Source organism: Dermacentor silvarum, chromosome 7 (assembly GCF_013339745.2).
Source record: "Dermacentor silvarum isolate Dsil-2018 chromosome 7, BIME_Dsil_1.4, whole genome shotgun sequence".
Lineage (NCBI taxonomy): Eukaryota > Metazoa > Arthropoda > Arachnida > Ixodida > Ixodidae > Dermacentor > Dermacentor silvarum.
In genome coordinates this window covers 58,270,723-58,292,936 of record NC_051160.1, presented here as the reverse complement: position 1 = coordinate 58,292,936, position 22,214 = coordinate 58,270,723, and the positions used below count along the sequence as shown (strand labels likewise).

Sequence of the window (22,214 nt, the reverse complement as noted above, 5' to 3'; positions counted from 1 at the left end):
CGCTGCCGTCTGCCATTCATTCCCCACGTGATCTGCATATGCCGCCTTTTGCGTCCTAACACAATGTGTCTAGTAGCTGAAGAGCAGATAGGCAAGTGGTTTGAAGGATGAACAAAATAATTTGTGCAGATTTTCTACCAATTTTATTGCGATAGCAATTATGATGGACACTTCAACCGGATTTCTGCCTCGCCGTGAGGTCCCTATAGATACAATCTTCGCCGCGCGCCGTATGCCTGAGCGGAACGTGCGGGGACGCGCGCTAAATCCGGAGCGAACGCACTCAACTCGCCACGCGCAAGCAAGAGCGGGAAGCCAGCGCGAGGGAGCGGGGGGGGGGGGGGCGGGGCGCACTTCTATTCTGCCAACAACCGCGCTCGTCGCTCGCTCGCACCGTGGCTTATCTCCACACGGCTCTGACCTTTATGCGCCGTGCATTCGCCGCTCAGTTTCCGTTGAAGCGATAGACTGCACGTACCTTCGCCCGTTGCTGCGGCGTATGCGCTTGCTGCCAGTGTTTTGACAGTCGCTGCAGTCATTCAGTGTGATCTATTCATGTTTGTTTGTGCGCGCTCACACCACGCTTGTTCAATCAGTTAGTAATAGTCGGGCCACATTTTCCAACGCACGCTACACATGCAATGCTGCCCGGGTCGGCAATGCAGCGCTACAGGTGTGTTCCTTCGCACGCGCTGCCCACGGGAAGCGCTTCTCATCAACACCACCGTTTCACACGCGCCTTCTCGTGGTCATCGAGTCTCTCTTCATGTCGGTCTACTTACGCCGCAGCACACCTGCTTACTTAATCAGCTTATGTTTACTACAATTCATATTGCTACCAAAGCCGCTCACCTTACTTCGTATGACATTGCTGTGTGCTATCGCATTCATTGCTTCGCCCTTAGGGCGAAACTGTGACATTTTTAATTCTACAAACGATGTGAATGCAATTCACTGGGTATGTTTCACTGCACGCTTTCCCCTTGTCCCCCCCAAAGAAAGACAGGTTGGAGAGTTGCGCAGATTTTCTACACTCTGCAACCTGTCTTTTTTTGGGGGGGAGGGGGCACAAGGGGAAAGCGTGCAGTGAAACATATCCAGTGAATTGCATTCACATTCGTGATGTCAAAAGATCACCGGAGTTGCCCTTAAGGTGTTTTGCTTTATCCTTTTTTTATGCGAGAGTATTACTTGGCTCATTGTGCGACTCCGCCGTCATCAGAAAGCCGTGGCAGAAAAATGGCACACAAATTATGTCATCTTCATCGAACTAAGAAAAAAAAAGCGGCCACAGTGAGGATTCGATCCTCTGCCCCACCACCGCTGCTACCACTCTGTAGCTGAGTGTGCTAACCACTGCACCACCGTTGCATGGCGGCACCATTGCAAGAGGCGACAGTGATGAATATCTTCGAGCCTGTGCATGTTATTGGGCTCTACCTAGTGGGCGACTAGATGGCAGAGCGAGCGGCTGCAGAGCGAGCACGGCGAGCTGCAGCTGCTCGCTCTGTCTTTCGCATTGTCGGGGACCCGCATCTGGCGGAGCCCATGGACTATGATGACGAATAAGATGCAACGCAGCGACAGACTTAGCAACAAGTAATCCTCTCGCATTTACACATTATAAGAATTGCTGAGGTGCCCCCATAATTTTTAAAATAAATTGTACGCATTCAACCAAACCAATACATGCAATACCATGATTTGTGTGTAGGCTTTAACATTTCGCACAAGAACATTGAAAAGAGTCACACAGTACTAAATTTCTTAACTTGAAATTGGAAGTTTCATTTAGCTAATGTGTAAAGGTGATAAATTTTCGCACTCAAGATAGCAGTGCCAGGCAGATATTTGAACTGCCTAAAGGTTCAGTTTCATGAAATGTTTCATATGTATGCTTATGAGCTGCTGCTGATCTTGTTTTACTCCCTTGTGGCTTCTCTTGAAACAGCATCATAAACTTCTGCTCTTTACTGGCCTCATTGTACAAAAGAGGCCTCAGCTGTAGGCAGCCATGACCTTCGGCGACCGCACTTGTTTGCGGCATGTGGCCAGTAATAAGCAGAGCCAAGCATTTCAAGATATGCTGTTGCATTACTGGAGGTTAAAAAAGCATATCATTTAACTTAATTCTTGCCCATATACAGAGCAAGTCCATGTTCTATAATTTAGAATATTTGTCTAGATATGTGTGTATATATGTATGTGCAAGGTTGTTAAATTAACCTTTATATGGCTGAACTTAGGGAAATTAAGAAAAGTCGTTTATTTTTTCCGGAATAAAGCAGAATCAACCTTTTATTAAAAAAATGAATTTTTGCGAACTGTGGTTTCGTAGCCGTCCTACATATAGGACGGCTACAAAATGGCTATTTATTTGAATTATATAATTTGAGGCATTTGACATGGGCTCCGATGACACATATTTCACAACATGTGGTGGTCTTCCCATGGCAATGAGCACACTTTGTTTCTTGTCTTGAGGGATCACTGTGTGGTCAATGCAGTCAAATCTGCTTTGGGCTTCTAGTAAAGATTGCCGGCGTTTTCCACACAATGGCTTAGAGCCATAGCTCTTCATGTACGATATCTCTATCATCATTCGAAATGTGAGGAGCTCTGTCTTGTACGTTTCCATCGTTCCCATACAGAGTGAAGAATACCACTTCTTTCCTCTAATGGCTGTGCGTCACTTGGCAATATTCTGGTCTAGTCTATCAACTCCTTCCATGTTGCCATTGTACCTCGAAATCAAGAAAGGCTGCTCCACCGTGACTTTGGATCTTTTCTCTCTTGAATATTTTTTACAATTTGCGCTGGTTCTACCCCGTGAGCGTTTGAGACGGTCACTGTGCAGTTGTCCTTCCAGCGACATATGATAACTTGAGATTCAGCGTCGACTCTGTAATCGTAGCAGCGTCGAGTCTTTTTATTTCTTTCTTTGGGAGGATGGGACAGTTTTCTATTCGGTTATCCCGCATAGTGCCTGTGCACTTGACACCCATTGATGAAAGCATTCTAACAAGTTTGAGACTTGGAAAGAAGTAAAAAAACACATGAAAACAGTAATCAAGCTTAAAGCACGTTCACACTGGGGAATCCGGCTTCTACAGCAAACGGAATTCTCGTGCCGCCGAAATTCACGCCATTCACACTGCTTGCCCACCATGCTGCCGGAACGCGATACGGCGCCATCTGCGGTGTAAAGTGCTAACCTCCAACAAGCACGGGATATACTGGATGTGCCTGCAGCCTCGAAACTGCGTAGTTATCTCTGCTTGCGTAGAGTTCGCGTGGTTTTATTTTGCGCTTCATCGCTGCAAGCAACGACAATGAACCCTGAACAAGAAGAGGCAGTACTGCTAGGCTTGTTGGCAAGTACCTTTCTGGCGATGCATGACGCGGAGAAGCATTCGCAGAAGAGACGACACCAGCGACGGTGGTGGGTTCGTCCTGCTTTGCAAGAGTGCGAAAAGCTTGGTCACGCCACCAAACTACTACCCTTTCTGCGAGATTGTGACGTGGAGTACTACCGAGAGTAAGTTGAGATGTATTGTTATTCGTGACAACAATTAATTATGGGAAATCGGATACCTCGATGTGGTGTTGGACTGTATGCAATGTATTTTGTATTCGTAGGTGCCTAAGGATGCCTCCACTTTCGACACGCTCATGCAGCTTGTTTGACCCCACATTCGGAAGAAAGACACTAATTTCCGGAAAGCAATCAGCTCCGAGCACCGGCATGCGCAAACTGTCAGGTAAGATGTCCAAAACATACATGCATGTAACTGTCGAGCACGTCTCGTGTTCTCAGTGAAATGAAACAAAAAGCGTTCATTTCAGATTTTTCCCGCGGTATCAGTGACCCTGCTTGGAATGCGTTAACGAAAATTTGTCTAGCGCAGTGAATGGCTTTTAAGGGTTACAGGTAATGTCATACCTGTCAGTTATGTTGATCAGGTAATGTTAAAAGCACGCTTCTCAGAAGCAGTGTTTCTTTAGCATAGGAAACTCTATTGTTGCTTTATGACATCAGTGGACGAATGTTTATGTCGCTACGTTCCTATTGTTTGTAGCGTTGGGAAACTGGGCCTATTTATCATTATACATTACATACTCATATATGCTCCTTTGCTTTCATTGGTATTGAACAATTTGCAATGCAACCGCCTTGTAAAGTTATTGACTTCCTTTAAGCATGCATATTTCCCATTTAGTTAATCTTGCACCCCTACGGAAATGTGCACACTCTCTGAATTTGTTTATGTATTTATTTTGTACAGGTTCTTGGCTGCAGAGGAAACTCTCCACTCATCTTGTTTCAGTTTCCTAAATGGACGCTCGACAGCATGTGGCATTGTGTCGTCGGTGTGCCAGGTGCTGTGGGACGTCCTTGGACCTTTATATGTTGCCTGTCCATCAAGTGCAGATGAGTGGCTACAGGTAAACACCATGTAATAAACGCGTTTTTGATACATCTATTTTTATTGTGATGACACGTATATAACATATGGTATCTGTGCAGTGGTCGTTTTCATCAATTTGCCTATTGCTCACAGGACAGTGATATGCATTAATTCTCATCTCATCTATGCTCATCTTTCAGATTGCAAGCGACTTCGAGGAACGGTGGAACATGCCCCACTGTGTGGGCGCAATTGATGGAAAACATGTTGCCATCGAATGCCCTCAAAATTGGGAAGTGAGGACTACAACTACAAAAACTGTTTCAGTAAACCACTGCTTGCTATCAGCGACGCGTGCTACAGGTACATGCTCATAATCAATGCATTACTTGTGCTAACATTATTCATGGTCAGCAGTATGCAGTACAATTGTGTTCAGTCTGAGGTACTAATCAACAGTGTACTGATAATTGTTCTTCAGTAAAAGGCATTTACTTATATTTAGATGTACATTAAAGAGCCCCAGCTAGGTCGACATTAATCCGGAGTCCTCCATTATGGCATACTTTGTAATCATATTGTGGTTTTGGCACGTAAAACCCCAGAAATGTTAACTTTTGAGTAAAAGGTAGTAGGGGGGGGGGTCTTTGTATGTCCAATTACTGCAAATGTGTAAAGCGTTTTCACAAAAAGGACAGCTTACTGTAATGTAGGCTTTGAAGTTGCATCCTTGATGATTGTTTATATAGATTTTTTTGTAAGCCACTACTTGGGAGTCAACCTAACAGGTAGATGGAGTGTTTACAGAGAAGTGTTCTTGTTATCTTCAGATTTCTGTACGTAGAAATAGGACACCACGGGAGTGACTCAGATGGTGGAGTGTTCAGCCGAAGTAGGCTACAAGAGGCCATTCTTTCAAACAAGCAAGGATTCCTCCCTGATGCACCGCTTGGCAACGTTGGCAATATTCCCTTCTACTTGGTGGGAGACGAAGCGTTTCCCTTAAAGACCTACATGATGCGGCCATATCCCCGGAAAAGCAAGTTGAACCTTTACATTTCTTTGCCTACTGGGCTGCATTGTTTAATGTTACTTATTTAAAGCTGTTTGATCACCGAATTCACAGAAAAACGAACTGCTCAGAACACATTGTTATTGGGTTAGTGCTTATTGAATGGTAATTCGTCAAAAAGGCATTGAGTTTCAGATGATCACATAGTTCTTGAAGATGCAATTTCGTGAACATATTTGTCCTGCTAGAACGGCATTACCCCTTAGTGGACATGGATTATACTAGCCGGGCACATATCGGTCTAGAAATTGACAACGTACTTGGCGGTTGCTAGCACAATCGTAATTTTTTTGTTATAGGTGTCTGAATCACTTTGTTGACATATATGTAAACTTTTGTTTGGAAGTGTGCTTCTTTGTTTCTTTCCTGAGAAAGCATTTTCTTTATACACAAGCAATACAATGGTACAGAAGCAAGGCACGATGTACATACTGCTCTTGCACATTATCTTGTCACTTGGGCATTGTCACAGCTGTTACAGGAAAAGTCTTTGCGGCTAAAAATGTGCATAACTTGTCGTGCAGGTCTTTACCCATTTTTGGCTGCTAGCACAGAGGAGGAGCAATTACAAGGTGATCAAGGTGATTCTGCATTGACGAGCCACTTCGCTGAGCCCCACAGCAAAAGGATATTTAACTACCATCTGAGCAGAGCCCGTTGGGTCATAGAGAATGCCTTCGGTATAATGGCACAAAAGTGGCGCATCCTGCGCCGCCCGTTCAAAGCTAAGGATCACAACATGAGAAGAATTACCTCTGCTTGTGTCGTTCTGCACAACTTCCTGCTCAAGGAGTCCCCCACTTCCCGGTCTGCATACTGCCCTCCTGGAACAGCTGACCACTTAGACTGGCAAGGAAACATCACTGAAGGCAGCTGGAGGGCCGAGGATAGCAGCAACACTGCACTGCCACCACTGCGTAGCACAGGCTGTCACTCAACCAGGTAATGAAGTTTAATGTGGTACGTTTATTAGATTAAAGTGTCCTTAAACGCATATAACACCTGTTAGCATTTGTCAAAAGGTATGTAAGTTACATTCATCCCTTGTTAATGATTAGCAATACAAAGGCCAATAACAATGGCTCTTGAGACACATGTGTAAGTGGGGGTGGGTCTGTTGAAATGTTGATATGATAATTGTATTAAACAGAATTTGCCGATATGAACTGATAATTGTAAGTTTTTATGAGTGCATCAGCAGACATACGAAATGGCAGTCTCCAATCAACAATGCCACATCACACCAGAACACAGTGTGTCTTGTAATCACTGCAAACGTGTTGCAACTCAATAGCAATTTTCGCTGTCTCTATTGTCCTGGCTGCAAGTTCCTTGCAATGGCTATTAAGAAGACGCGTTTCACTTCGAGGTGTACAGAGTAGTGGTGGTACAATGTACATATTCCAAGTGCACACTTAGTATTTTGCTGCAAGGCTTGATATCAATAGATACAGCCACCCTACACCTACCCACTGTCATTGATCATACCATTGCTCACTCAGTACACCACGTCTTGGCGCTCTTTGGCCATAGATGGCCCTTGCGCCAGAAAACAACATATATCATCATTATCATCATTGATATCAATAGCATTATTTTGACAAAGGCAAACTATTTAATATTGAAAACCAAAATAGGGGATTTTAGTTCGTTATGCTTACCCTATTCAGTGAGAGAAGCAAGGTAAAAAAAAACTTGACAGAAAGCATGCGAACTCATTCCTGTGCACAGGGCACTTTCTTGATTATACTCCTGCATATTTACAGTTGTGTGACATTGTGTGACAGTTGTGTGACATCATAGCCTTAGTTTCTTTTGCGCCACAAAACCTTACATAACTAACCTAGAGCTGCCTACAGAGTGCGAGACCTCCTTGCCAAGTACTTCGTCACTGATGGTAAGATCCCTTGGCAAGAGTACATGATCAAGGACAGAACACTGTGCAGTGGTGAGTAAAAAGTTTATTGTCACAGTCAGGGTGCATTTACATCTCGTAATGGTTCAAGGCAGCTCAAACTTGCTGAATGTACATACAAAGCCTGTCTCTCCAAAAGGCGTTCAGCCATGCTCTTAGAAAAATAGATGCTTGGTCTTTGGCGCCAACTTTAAATTGTTCCTACATGAGAAGAATCGCGCCAGCTGAGGGATATGACACCTGCAAACAAAACACATCACCTGCCCATTTGAATATTTGTTTTCGCTAAAGTACAGTCGAACTCGGATATATCCAAATTGAAGGGTATTGGGAAATATTTCGATATATTGATAATTCAAAGTATAACATGCTTCTATCTAAAACATATTTGAAAACTCCGCATGTATGGGACACTCTTCTGAGAGTGTGAAAAGCGGCAGTTTACTGATCCCATGCTCACTCCATGAAAACATCACGTGCCCTTCATTTCTTGCCTAGCACGAGTGCTGAACCAGGAAGCCTATTGACATTCATGAAGCACCGATTCTCTTTACAGCACTGAATGGCAGCTTGTTTGCTTCACTGTGAAGCATGCCAGTTAGTCCTTCCTGAGTATAGCACGCTTCATCACTACATTGCACAAGTGTGATGTTGTAAAGGTTACTAAAGCAAACTCACCATAATGGAGCACAAATAGGTACCCTTGTACGAGCGCCCTCCAAATTTTCAGACGAGCACCTTACTCCTGCATGGCTTGCACAACCTGTCATTGAATGCCTTGATGCATTTGCTAAAATAGTGTTTGTTTGTCAACACGTACATTTTCGATGACATGACAGATCACAGTCTTGTAGGGAGCAGCATTTCATATATAAAACGCGTTGGCAAAAATAAATTACAGTAATGTTTTACGTGCCAAAACCACTATGTCCTCCTGAGACCTGAACACAATGATGGGACTATACCCCTGACACACGAGCACTCTAAAGCCCTTTAGGTAAGAGGACATCTACCGGAAAGGCGTTCAAGCGCAGTGACACACGACAAAGGAGTATCTCCCTTCCGGCAAAGTTCCTTTGCGGGAAAGTAGATCGTTTCGAGCGGAAAGGTGTACTCGCACACAGCGTGCACAACTCATCAATAGACGAAAATGTGCTACACAACTACGGTGCCCCGTAAGTATTTTTTTTACCTTGGAAAATGTACAGTCGAATCTCGTTAATTCGAACACGTTTAATTCGAACTGCCGGTTTATGCGAACTGACGCTCTGGTCCTGTCAAAGTTATGTGTATTTCAATGGGCGAAAACGCTTGGTAATTCGAACGCGAAATCATTTGCGACGGTTAATTCGAACATACCGTGGACCGACAACGCTCTCATTAGCGCACCGAATAACGCGGCGGCGCCTCCGACCGGCATTGCTCCGACACCGCCATAGAGCAAAAGCTTTGGGGAGACCCCTTCATGCAGCGGCAGAGGCACAGTCCGGCCAACGAACTGCCCACGCCGGCGAACGCACGCTTTCCGATAACAGCAGAAAACGAAACTTCAGGGAGCGGCCTAACGGTACGGCCACGCTAGCGGCAAAAACGCGCGGCAACGCGTCATGAAACGGGTGGCAAAACCGGCAGGAATCGGGGGTTTTGCGGCGTGCCGCGCGAAATGGGTATGAGACCCATTTCTGCGGCAAATTCCGCGTATCGCGAGATGAACCAATCAAGAGCGATGAGGGTGACACCACGGAGCCATCACAACCGGACTGCCGCCGGTCCGCGCCGGGTTTGCAATCGACGATCGTCGTCTCTCGCATGAAACAACGAGCGCTCGCGGTGTTGCTCGCGCGTTCGGAGAGCGCGGGAGATCTTATCGCGCTGCCGCGCGGCGAGACGAGCGTGCCATGCATGGTGGCCTCGCAGCAAGGCGTTGACGTACGGCAATTTGCCGCTCGTGGCATGGCGCACACGTTTTTTGCCACTAGCGTGGCCGTACCCTAAGCTGGCGCCGGGCCGGCTGGACCGGCGGGGTCGGCACCCACACCGCAAATGCTCGCTTCTTGATATTGACAGAAAACGAAACTTCAAGGAGGCTAATCTGCGCCGAACCGGCGGTGCCAGCGGGCGCGCACGGAGACAGTCGATGATGATGATAAGTGGTTCTTGAGGGAAAGGGAAAGGTTGACGCTATCTTCTGCAGCCCTTGAGGGAGCACGGCTCAGCGCCAAGACAGTCGAAGATGAGGGAGCTGTGAGGGAGTTCAGAAAGAAGGCGAGGGCAGCCACCGAAGCGGCGCAGTTGCCGAGGCCAAATCCGCTTTCCTGCCGCCCTCCTCCCTCATCTTCGACGGTCACCGCGAGCGTGAGCGCCCGTTGCCATGTCGGCGCCGTCCACTCCCTGAAGTTTAGTTTTCTGCCATTATCGGGAACCAAGCGTTGGCCGGCGTGGGTGCAACTCGCTATGCGCTTGTGCGCCGCGAAATTGCACGACTCGCACCGTTCGTTCATCTTGCTATGGTGCTCGAATACTTCAAAAATACGTCCTTCCGTTAATTCAAACAAATTTTCGGGCCCCTTCGAGTTCGAATTATCGAGATTCGACTGTATTAATCTTTAGCGGTAATGTGATTTGTCAAACCGTAAAGATTTACTCTAGCTATACTCTCAAACGCTCGCACCACATCACTTAGCGCCGCCATGTTGAATTCCAAATACAGTGTAGCCCGGTTATAATGACGTTGGCGGGAATCTGAAATTACTTCGCTATAACCGCTTTTTCGCTATATCTGGACTCTAAAAAGAAATCAAACATTATGCAGAGCAAGAAAAAAAATTTACACTTTCTGAAAAAAGCAATCAAGGGTCCCTTGCACGCGGGCGTTTCAGAACACGGTGCTCAACGTTGTCGCAACTGCCCGGTTCGGAGCACAAGTACATACGCAGTGTGTCGACAGCTGCGAAAGCTGCTCCGGCGGTCCCAGGCTGAGGCGCACCAATGTCGTCACCTTCGCCGTCCGAGGAACCGCTATCTGCGGCCGTTCTCTTTTCGGAGACGCTAGCAGCGAGTTCATCGGTGGTGAGCTCCTCCGTTGCGACGAGGTCTGGATCCGCCAGGGCAAAGTCCAGATAATCCAACCCGCTTAGGACAAGGCTTGCATTGCCCGCGGCCTCCCACAGCTGCCCCAAGCTCGTCAGTGCCGCGGCACCATCCGCTGCAGCAGCATCGATGTCTGCTTCTGCTGTTATTTCTTCGGCAGCGCTGCTTCCCCGCGAAAAACCTGCTTTCTCGAAGCAGTGAAGAATGGTCTCGGACTTCATGTCCCGCCGGGCTCCGCTTGCGAAAAATACCACTTTAATAGTGGCACCTTCAGGTCGGCAGCGTTGTCGGCTGTACGGATGTCAATGAGCAGACGCTTGATGACACGGCGGTGATAATGCACTTTGAAGTTTGCTATCACTCCCTCGTCCATCGGCTGCATCTTGGCGGTTGTGTTCGGAGACAGAAAAAGTACCTCGACAGCGCTCAGATGTGCGTTAACATGGTGTGTGCTGCAATTGTCTAGCAAGAGCAGCACTTTGCGCTTTTTCGCGGACATTTCCTTATGAAAGTCTGTCAGCCACTTCCGAAATATCTCCCCCGTCATCCACACCTTTGTGTTGTGTGTGTATGTGACAAGCATTGACAGCACCTTGGCGAAGCCCCGCGGTTTCTTGGGCTTGCCGACGACCAATAGCAGCCGCTTGTCGGAGCCGTTCATGTTCGCGGCACACCAACACTGTGATGCGATTTTTTTGCTGTTTCCCCCCCCCCCCCCACGCACTCATCAATCTTCGCCGCGAGAGTTTTTGCAGGCAACAGCTGAAAGAACAGACCCGTTTCATTGTAAATATCTCTTTCGGTGTATGTCTCAAGAATGCGGCTCCTCTGCTTCACCATCCAACGCTGGAGACCGTCCTCGTCAAAGGATGCAGCTTCACCGACAATGCTCTTGCATGTGATCTCATCGCGGTCCAATTCCCCGCAGGGGCGTCTGCGCAAGCAGGCGTTTGGTGTGTTGCGACACCACGGACCCGAGCACACGAGGGTTGGTCCCTCCCACGTTTAACCGTGCGTGGCTTAGCCGTATCCGGGAAAAGGGGATCCTGGGGTTGAGCCGATGCCGGGTGTTTGGACCTTTACAGCCCCTCGGCGGAGGCAACACACCTCTTTGGCCTTCGCTTCACGTAGACGGCACCCCCGGACTTACCCACTTACCCACCCGGGGGAAATCGGTAGTTGCCCTTTCCTGTCTCTCTCCCTCCAACCTTCGCCTTTCTCTCTCCCTTTCAATCTTTCCTGTCCTCTCTTCATTTCCTATCACTTCCGACTTCGCGGGCAGCAAGGGTTAACCTTGTGCATTATATCCTGCCTTGGGTATATGTATTTGGTTATAGCGGTGGCGTACAGTTGGCGTTTGCAGGACCTGTTCCTTACAGATTCTGCAGCGTCCCCTTGTTGGGCTCCATGGTGGGTGGCTGGCGCCACCGCCGAAACACATTCCACATATATGGATAGCTCCTTTCCTGCACTTGCGGATCGCCGGCCGAAACGGGGGCGCACCGAAGTATTTCAATTTTTTGGTCACAAGACAAGAGATTTTTCCACGATTTCACGTGATCCATAGTGAGAAGCCAGAGAAGAACGCAAGAGCTGCATCACATTTTCTCGTTGCGAAATGCTTGACTGAAACCATAGGACCAGGCTACAAGGCTACAAAGTTGGCAAGTGGAGATCTCCTTCTGGAACTCCGCGACAAAAAACAACATGACAAGGTACATACCCTAGTGTCTTTTGGCGAAATACCAATTACAGTAACCCCGCACCGCACGATGAACACCACTCGTGGTGTCGTCTCAGATGATGATCTCATGGACCTAACCGAAACTGAACTTCTAGAAGGCTGGAAAGATGAAAACGTGATCAATGTAAAACGAATTAAGATGAGGCGAGATGGCAAAGAGATCCAAACGAAACACATTGTTCTCGACATTCGGTACAAGTGTCTGCCCGAGACCATAGAGACAGGATACATAAAGATCAGAGTGAGGACCGTACATTCCGAACCCTCTCCGTTGCTTTAAGTGTCAAAGATTTGGCCACAGTTCGCAGAACTGCCGTGGCCGTCTCACCTGTGCGAAATGTGCCCACGACATGCATCCGAATCCTGTGAAAACAAACTGCAATGTGTCAACTGCGATGGCGAGCATGCCGCCTACTCGCGGTCGTGCCCGTCGTGGAAGAAAGAGAAGGAAATAGTCACAGTAAAAGTCAAACAAAACATTTCGTTTAAAGAGGCACGAAGGCAGGTGTCCTACCTGTCAAAAACCAGCTTTGCCGATGTGACGCGTCAGGGGGCAGCGCCGCAGCGGCTTCCGGCTGCTGTCCGGCCCGCGCGTAGTGAGCCGGCGGTGAAGCCATCTGCCCCCTCGGCGGCTGCAGCTAGCACTGCTCCGCCATCCCAGAAGGGACCATCGACCTCCGGGCTCGGTGGCCTCCAAGGTCTCGTCCCTCGAGACAAGGTCTTCACCGCGAACAAACCGCTCTCAAGAGCGGGTGTCCAGCGTGCCGCATGAGCCGATGGAGCACATCTTCAAGCCAGACGGCGCAGCCAGCACCTAAGGAGCGGCGAGAATCTCTCGACCGCTCCAAAAAGAAAAAGCCAGCATCACAGGGCCCGTCAAGGGCTTCTGTAAGTTAAGTTAGTGTTTTTACACCAGACCCACACCACAAACATAGTCTAGCAACATGGCCACACAGATACTACAGTGGAACGTCAGAGGACTACTTCGTAACCTCGACATCACAGAACTCATACATAAATTTAATCCGAAGGTGCTGTGTGTCCAAGAAACACACTTAAAACCTACACATTCCAACTTTCCAAAGCAATATGCCATTTTCCGTAAAGGTCGTGACAACGCTTCTGCCTTGTCCGGAGGTGTAGCCATAGTTGTAAATAAGTCTGTTGCTTGCCAACAGTTTGCCCTTAGCACGCCTCTCGAGGCTGTATCTGTGCGAGCAATTTTATTCCACAAGCTTATAACGATTTGCTCCATCTACATACCACCGAACCATCACCTCACTAAAACGGAATTTTACAGCATCATCGAGGAGGATGAAGACGAAGTGAACTGAGCAAGCGTAGCTTCTTGCCTTGCTGCGATAGTTTTGTCATAGTGCAGGCTTAATTGTGCTTCTTGGGCGAGAAGACATCTGAAGCGATGACAGCTGGCACGCCATCGCTTGCGTCAAGCATGCCTCGTCGCACTCTATCTCCCAGTGATATAGCGTAAGGCTCGTCACGTCGACATGGAGATGTCCGGTCCCTGTTTCTCCAACAGTGACCCTATGGACTCCGACAACGACTACACCGTCGTGGAGGGCAGGCGACTGAAGAGGAATACCGCAGGACAACCAAAGATGTGAGTGAGCAGCGCCCCAATGTACCGCCTACACCGACTTACATGATTGCTTTTGTACCTCTCGACGTGTCTAAGAATTTAAATTCCGTGCACAGACAGATAGTCAACACCTACCTTGGTAATGTGGCTCCGAAAGGAATTAACGAAGTGCGCTTCAACACCAGAAAAAACGTAGTCACAGTGGAAGTAGCGACGCAAGCCGCCCTAGAAAAATTGAAAACCGTGCGCATACTAGGACACATAGAAGTCCGGTCGTTCATTGTGCACAGTGGTCACACTAGGGCAGGCGTTATTTCCGATGTCGTGATTGACATCAGCGACGAAGAGTTCCAAAGGCTTCTGTCTTCAACAGTGAAGGTCCTCGACTTTCATCGCTTCGGTCGCTCGACGAGCGTCAAGCTTCTTTTCGAGGGACACACGCTACCTGATCATGTCAAGGTGGGCTATGTGAGGCACCCGGTGTGTCCTTATGTGCCCCGACCAATGCAGTGTCACAAGTGCCTGAAGCTAGGCCATGTCAGCGCTGTCTGCACAGGCCAGACGGCATGCCTCCGCTGTGGCGGCAGTCATGACATATCTTCATGTACAGTAAAAGAAATGAAGTGTTTGAATTGTGGTGGACCCCACGAGACCAATTCCAAGGATTGCCCTAAACAGACAAAGGAGATAAAAATACTGAACCAAATGAGCAAGACAAGTATGTCCCACAAAGACGCAGCAGCGTCAGTGAAAAACCGGAGGAGACGATCACGTCGTCGACGTGGGCAAGCTGTAGGTGCAAACGAGAGCTCCTTGGCTCCAATTCCACAGGTCCAGCAGAAGGTAGTTCAATCGGCCTCGATCAATCTCTCCGAGCCATTGCTTAAAGCGAGCCTCACAAGCCCGGATTCAAATATATGGCCATGCTTGCCGCAGCGTAGACGGGCCTTAGACTCTCAGCGCGAGCAAGGACAATGCACAGAAAAATCACCGTTGGACTCTGTCATCAAAGCGATGCTGCGTGAAATAATCGACGCCCTGCAGCTGCTACTGACTGGTTTAAATACGCCAGTGGCGCTAACAGGTGCAAAAATTATGCAAGCTATAGACAGTCTTCTGGCTACACTGTAGTAGCATGTACCTCTGCCCGCGAAGGTGACTGTGCTGTTCTGGGAAGTCATCGTGTTCACCACGATGGGAACTCATCATCGTGTTCACCATACCACCATCCTCCTTCCTCTTCACATCCTATCTCTGTTATTCCCCCAAATCCCTTCCCCAGCGTGGAGTAGCAGGCTAGAGGCACTTCACTCAGGCCGACCTCTCCACCTTTCTGCCATTAAAACGTCTCTCTCTACAGCATCATCGACCAGCTCCCAGAACCGTACATTATCACTGGTGATTTTAATGCTCATCATACCCTTTGGGGAGACTCGCGATGCGACGCGAGAGGTCGACTCATTGAAAACTTTCTTGTTAACTCCGGTGCGTGCCTCTTCAATAAGAAGGAACCAACATATTACAATATCCATAATAGTTCATATTCATCAATAGACCTGTGAATTAGCTCTGCCTCACTTTTCCCTGACTTAGAATGGCATGTAATTAAAAACCCATTCGGAAGTGATCATTTCCCAGTAACCCTAAACTTCGTAACCGAACATGACCCTCTTCCGCATGTCCCTCGCTGAAAACTGGCCTCAGCTGACTGGGAATGCTTTAGGGAATGCACGTACTTATCACGAGATTTTATAAATAATTTTACTATAGATCATGCCGTATCATAGTTTACTGCTTTTATCATTGACGCCGCTGAGAAGTTCATTCCTCAAACAAGTGGCACTTCATTCAAAAGACGGGTCCCCTGGTGGAATAACGATTGTAGACAGGCACGAAGGAGACAAAATAAAGCTTGGGCCAAACTACGTGAATGTCCTACGGCTGAAAACCTAATAGAATTTAAACATGTTAAATCCCAGGGAAGAAGGACGCGAAGACAGGCTAAGAGGGCAAGTTGGAAGAGGTTTCTCTCAGGTATCAATTCGTATACTCAAGAGGCAAAAGTATGGGACAGGCTGATGAGGTTAAAGGGAAAAGAAATCCATCCGTTGCCGCTAGTGAATGACGAAGCGAACAGCTTGGAAGACCAAGCTGACGCTCTTGGCGAACACTTCGAGCGCGTGTCTAGTTCAAATAAATATTCCGAGGCATTCCCAAAGTACAAAAAAATCACATAACGCAAGGCTATTGACCGCAAATGCAGACAGAACGAACCCTATAACATGCCTTTTAACATCGCCGAATTGAGAGCCTCCTTGACTGCATGTCGGAGCTCTGCACCTGGACCCGACAGGATCGTGTACGACACGATTAAACACATTCACAGTGATACTCAAATAACGCTACTCGCCCTTTTCAATGCTATATGGGCTGCCGGGTACCTACCTACTGCATGGAAAGAATCCTTTGTCGTTCCGATTTTGAAACAAGGTAAATACCCCACATTAGTAAGAAGTTACCGCCCAATAGCCCTCACACGCTATATCTGCAAACTCTTTGAAAAAATGATAAACCGTCGGCTTTTACACTTCCTTGAGTCAAACAAAATTCTTGATTCATATCAGTGCGGCTTCAGAGAAGGACGGCCTACAACCGACCATCTCGTGCGCATCGAAGCAAACATTCTGATGCCTTCATACACAAACAATACTTCTTGTCCGTGTTTTTCGTTATGGAAAAGGCGTACGATACGACCTGGCGTTACGGAATCCTGCGCGATCTGTCGGCAATGGGCATCCGTGGTAATATGTTAACCATTATTGAAAGCTACCTACACAACCGCACATTCCGAGGTTAAAATAGGTAATGCACTGTCGCGTGTATTTATACAAGAAACTGGTGTGCCCCAGGGAGGCGTGCTCAGTTGCACACTGTTTATCGTGAAGATGAACACACTTCGTGCCTCATTACCACCGGCTATTTTTTATTGTGTCTACGTGGACGATATACAAATGGGCTTCAATTCCTGTAACCTGGCCGTGTGCGAGAGACAGGTACAGCAGGGGTTGCACAAAGTGTCTAAGTGGGCAGACGATAACGGGTTCAAAGTTAACCCCCACAAAAGCTCTTGTGTTCTTTTCACAAGAAAGAGAGGCCTGATCCCAGATCCTTGTGTAGAACTGTGTGGACAGCAAATACCTGTGAACAAAGACCACAAGATTTTAGGCATCATACTTGACTCCAAGCTAACGTTCATTCCGCACATCAAATATCTCAAAGCAAAATGCCTAAAAACCATGAACCTAATGAAGATTATATCTCACACAACATGGGGCAGCGACAGGAAGTGTCTATTGAACCTTTATAAGAGTCTGATCCGTTCACGACTAGATTATGGGGCTGCAGTATATCATTCTGCCTCCCCAAGCGCACAAAGATGCTAGATTCCGTTCACCATCTAGGTATCCGCCTGGCCACCGGCGCTTTCAGAACAAGTCCTATTGAAAGCTTATACGTATAATCGAATGAGTGGTCACTCCATCTGCAGAGAACATACATCAGCTTCACGTATTTCCTCAAGGTCCACTCTAATCATGAACATCCGTGTTATAAAACTGTTAACGATTTGTCATGTACTACACTTTTTCATAACCGACCCTCTGTGAGACGTCCTTTCTCTCTGCGCGTGAGGGAGCTTGGCGAAAAGATGGATGTCCCACTTCTTGAACACTGTCTAATGCCTCCAGGTAAGCTATTACCGCCCTGGGAGTGGCAGGTGATAGAATGTGATATATCCTTTGTAGAGGTCACTAAGCATGTTCCTGAACTCGAAATCGCAATGCATTTCCGCGAACTCCAATCGAAATACTCTTGCTCTGAATTCTACACCGACGCGTCAAAGTCACACGCTGGCGTATCTTATGCGGCTGTCGGTCCATCTTTCTCTGAATCAGACGTATTGAACCGATATACAAGTATCTTCTCTGCAGAAGCCTATGCAGTACTGTGTGCGGTTGAACACATCTAGAAATTAAAACTACAGAAGGCAATAATATTCACGGACTCCTTAAGTGTCGTAAAGGCACTAATGTCTTTAAGGAAACACAAAAATCCTGTTTTATTGAACTCTACTCATATTTGTGCAATATCTACTCATCTGGTAGACAAGTGACAATATGCTGGGTTCCTGGTCATAGATCCATCGAAGGTAATGTGCTAGCAGACCAAATGGCCACATCAATTACATCTCAAGCTACTAATCTTAGCAGTACTATTGCCGTCGCAGATCTCAAGCCTTTGTTGCGAACGAAACTGCGAAGCCACTGGCAACGCATGTGGGACAGTGAAACAAATAATAAGCTCCACTTGATTAAGCCACAGTTAGGTTTCTGGCCCTGTACAACTAAAACACGACGAACTGATGTCCTATTCAGCTGTCTCAGAATAGGACACACATATGGAACTCACAATTTTCTGTTGACTGGTAACGAGCCTCCAACCTGTGGTCGATGTGGTAAGAGGCTGACCGTCCTCCATGTTCTCCTGGAGTGCCGGGAAGCCGAAACAGAGAGAACGAAACATTTTCCTCTTGCATACCGATACCATATCCCTATCCATCCCAATATGTTTCTTGGCAAAGAACCGCTTTTTAATACCAAAGCAGTCCTAGGTTTCTTGAATGACGCGGTACTACATGTACTTAGCCCTAGATATTCGTAACACATCCTCCCGCCAGAGGATGCTGTTGCGATAGTGTTTAGTATTGCACATGCCTCCAGGCCTTTATGTTCAAGGGCTCTGTTGAGGCAAAAGTGCTTCATGCCAATTTTCGCATCGGGCATATTTTGCAAATAGTAACATTTATTTGCAATGCATATTTAATGCTCATAGCACACGCCATTAGTCATTCCCATAATCTTATTACCTGTAGAATTTATGCACTTTACAGCGACTATTTTTAGGCCCCTTTACAGCCACGTCATATCCACCACTCGTAATCCATCGCTTCAATTTAAACTCATTAACACTGGCCTGGCGCTCTTTGGCCATTATTGGCCCTTGCGCCGTTAAACCCCATATATCATCATCATCAAGCAGTCGGTACATTGACAGTTATGAGCCCCCTAGCTTCGTAGCGCATCCGCTCTCCAGAAGCTGCTGCGATAGTATTTTTGCATAGCACGTGCCTCTCAGCCTTTGCGTTGAAGGTAGCACTGGCGCCTGAACAGGCACCAGTGCTATTTTCACCTGCATGTTTTACTACATCATCCCTTCGTAACAAACATCTATGGTCCTAGCACACATCTGTAGTCATTGTCAATATTTTAATACTGATATATTTGACGCAAGTTACAGCGAATAATTGTAGGCTTCTTTACCGACATGCTACATCCACCATTTGCAGTTCATTTGTATAATTTACAGACAATTGAATGAAAACTCATTACGAGGTGCATGAGGCTCTTTAGCCTTATCTGGCCTTTGCACCAGAAAACCCCAGTCATCATCATAACCCACCCTGTTACCCTCCGAGAAGCAGCGCCTACTCGAGCTCGCACAGTGATTCTTGCGTTAATTGCTTTGCGTTTACGTCAGAGGTTAGGGAAATATCACTGACCAATCATCGCCTAATTACGGAAGATGCCACGACACTATTTCAACAGAACCCCATTCCGTTTGTGCCCTAAGGAATGACAGAAAATACAAAAGCAGCTGAAGGAAAGGCTCGAGAATGAATGCGCTACAGGTTTCAGAGAATCGTGGGCGTCCTCCATGGTGTTGTTCATATGGCAACGCCGGTATGATGGGCGGCATCGGAGCCAGCTGAGGAATAAGACGACGACCATCGTGCGAGCAGTGGCGCGAGCTGCGCCTCGATGCTATTGGCTCCGACCGACCAGCACTTTCGCCTACTGGCATGGATTGCGAGATCGCGTCGTGCCCCGATAGCGCCTGTAACTTGGTGCCCCGGTAGTGTTCCCGAATGGACAATCCTCATCGGAAAGCTGAGTGGCACCCTTTGCGAAGCCAAACGCGTCTTGTGCGTGACCAGAGGTGCGATCTACACCACTGGCATACACTGAGGAGCGCTTCCGCTTGCTCCTCCACCGTCACTGTCATGAAGCGTAGCGTGAGATTCGAGGGTGGCGTGGCGTCCGCGCTTCTGCAGCTGTCTGCGCCGACGGTGGAGTAGGGCACTGCCGACGCAGTTGGCATCAACGTGATGGCGTTGAAACCACCTCCGGTAGCGGCTACGTCCGTCGGCGGTAATGGATGCGGAATTTCACATGGTTGGCTCCACAGGACCTGCTGAGAGGTGTCCGGTGTTCTGGTCAGATCACCGTCGCAGGAGTTGGAAGGCAATTCACCTCCCGGCGACCTGCTGCGTAAACTCGTTAGAACGAGGTCGGGGAGTCAGACCTGACCAGGTGTCCGTCTAGGAATGGTTTAGAACCATCAGGTTCCTGCACAGTGTCGACAAGTCGGGGGCTGCACAACCTGGTCTACCACATCTTTGGAGGCGTACGTTCGGGAAATCAGCCAGGTTTAAGACCCTATGGTTTATAGGCGACTCGGACGCTGCCTGCTGCGCCGATCATCGTTCGGTGTAGCAGTATACAAGGTTCGTCCGCCGGCAGGGGGGGGGGGGGGGGGGGGGGCATGCCATGGCATCGCTGCAAGCCGCCGTGAGCCAGTGCCGTCAGTGCTATCGCAGATGGAGGGGCAGTATGGGTAGGAGGAAGGGAGGAAATAAACTTTATTTCAGGCCAGCAAGGAAGCAAAGACCCAGTAAAGAAGAGCACTTCCTCCGCTAAGGCCCCTTGTTTATCCACCGAGCCCGAGTGAAGTCAACCACTCCGAGAAGGAGGGTGAGGGCAAGGGAAATAAGGAGAGGTAATGGCAATGTTACATATGTGTACAGATTGTGTTCTGTATCTGCCCTTACCTCCGGGCATTTGGGGCAGTGAGCTGTGCTACCCCATTGAAATCTGTGCTACGCCATCCGAAGAAAACCGCCCGCGTGGCACCCGGTTGTTCTTGAGAATTTAGGGTGCTTCCGTTTGGTTTGCATTAAGCATGAGCCACTTTTCAGTGAATGATAGACACCGTACATAGAGCTCTGAAGTGGCAAACGTGCTTGGCATTCCAAGACGACGTGATCCTGTTCTTAGCCATATTTGTAGAACATCTGAACAAACTACTGACTGTTCTTCAAGTAATACACTCGGCTGGCCTAACGTTACCAGCAGAAAAAAGTGATGTCCTTAACTAACTCTAATTCTTAAGTCAGATCATCAGTCACGAAAGTGTCCAGACTCTCCTAGACAAAATAGACGCTGCCGCGAAGATCTCTTAACCATCTGACAAGAAGGCCGTCAGGCACTTCTCGGGTCAGTACGCGTATTAACGACGGTTTAGTCCAGACTTTTTCATGTATTGCCTCAACGTTGACACAAATGACACGCGAGGATGCTACCTTTGTTTGATGTAAAAGGGAGCCATCATTTTTTAGCCACTTACTCCAACGTCTGCAAATGCCACGTTGACGTAATTGAACAGCCCGTAAAAGTCGCGTCACATAAAAAGTCACGTAAGTAACAGGCCATGGCGTCGCAAACTTCAATGGCAATTTAAAAAACCTCATCGGCATGTGCTGATGAGGTCATTTTAATAAAGTAATATTAATAAATAATAAAGACTTCAAATAATAAAGACTTCAACCTATTTAGCTGAGAACCAGCATTAATGCCATTGACTCTCACATAAAGGTAGTTTTTTTTGAAGTGATGCACTAATTGTAATTTTTTTCCTCGGTCTTATACTACAAGAGCTTCTGTTTTATATTAAGGAACGTTAAATAATCCTTCATGTTGTACCTCTTTCCAACACTTGGTATCAGGACACATTTGATAATATGTCACAGCATACGCTTACGTTAATAACATGCTTCTGGTGCTGAAAAAAGTCACCAACAAATTCTATACTCCGTAATGCTGAATTTGAGTGCGGCTGTGGGCGTGTTTTGATTTCGCGTTCTATTGAGGGAAATAATTTGAGAGAGACATGTGTGCGATATACTGCGGCGAACAATTTGAGACCGAAATCACCGCACCGACCGGCAGTGGGCCAGTGCCGTCAGCGCCTTTGCAGAAGGAGGGGCAGTGTGGGAACAATGGCATGATGAGCGGCATCGTTGCCAGCTATGGTAGAAGACGACAAACGCGCGAGAAATGGCACGAGCGCGAGGGGCTGTATGGGAGGCAACAACAACAACAATGCTGGTATGATGAACGAATCGGAGCCAGCTGTGGAAGAAGACTACGAGGAAAGGGGAGACGCCTGAGCGTTCGGGGTGATAGGATATGCATCGCTTGAGCTCCACC

General features: G+C 47.6%; 1 protein-coding gene and 1 pseudogene across 1 annotated transcript; one reads left to right on the top strand and one right to left on the bottom strand.

Moving 5' to 3' along the window:
* Positions 1-6,427, top strand: part of LOC125947127 (uncharacterized) — a 16,874-nt pseudogene extending 10,447 nt beyond the window's left edge.
* A 4,276-nt stretch (positions 6,428-10,703) lies between these two features.
* On the bottom strand, positions 10,704-11,147 carry LOC119458888 (tigger transposable element-derived protein 6-like). The gene has a single exon (XM_037720748.1). The coding sequence runs from the start codon at positions 11,145-11,147 to the stop codon at positions 10,704-10,706; it is 444 nt and encodes a 147-aa protein (XP_037576676.1).
* Positions 11,148-22,214: the final 11,067 nt, after the last annotated feature.

Coding starts and splice junctions, on each gene's coding strand:
- LOC119458888 (XM_037720748.1), bottom strand. CDS start 11,147: ATGAACGGCTCCGACAAGCGGCTGCTATTGGTCGTCGGCAAGCCCAAG.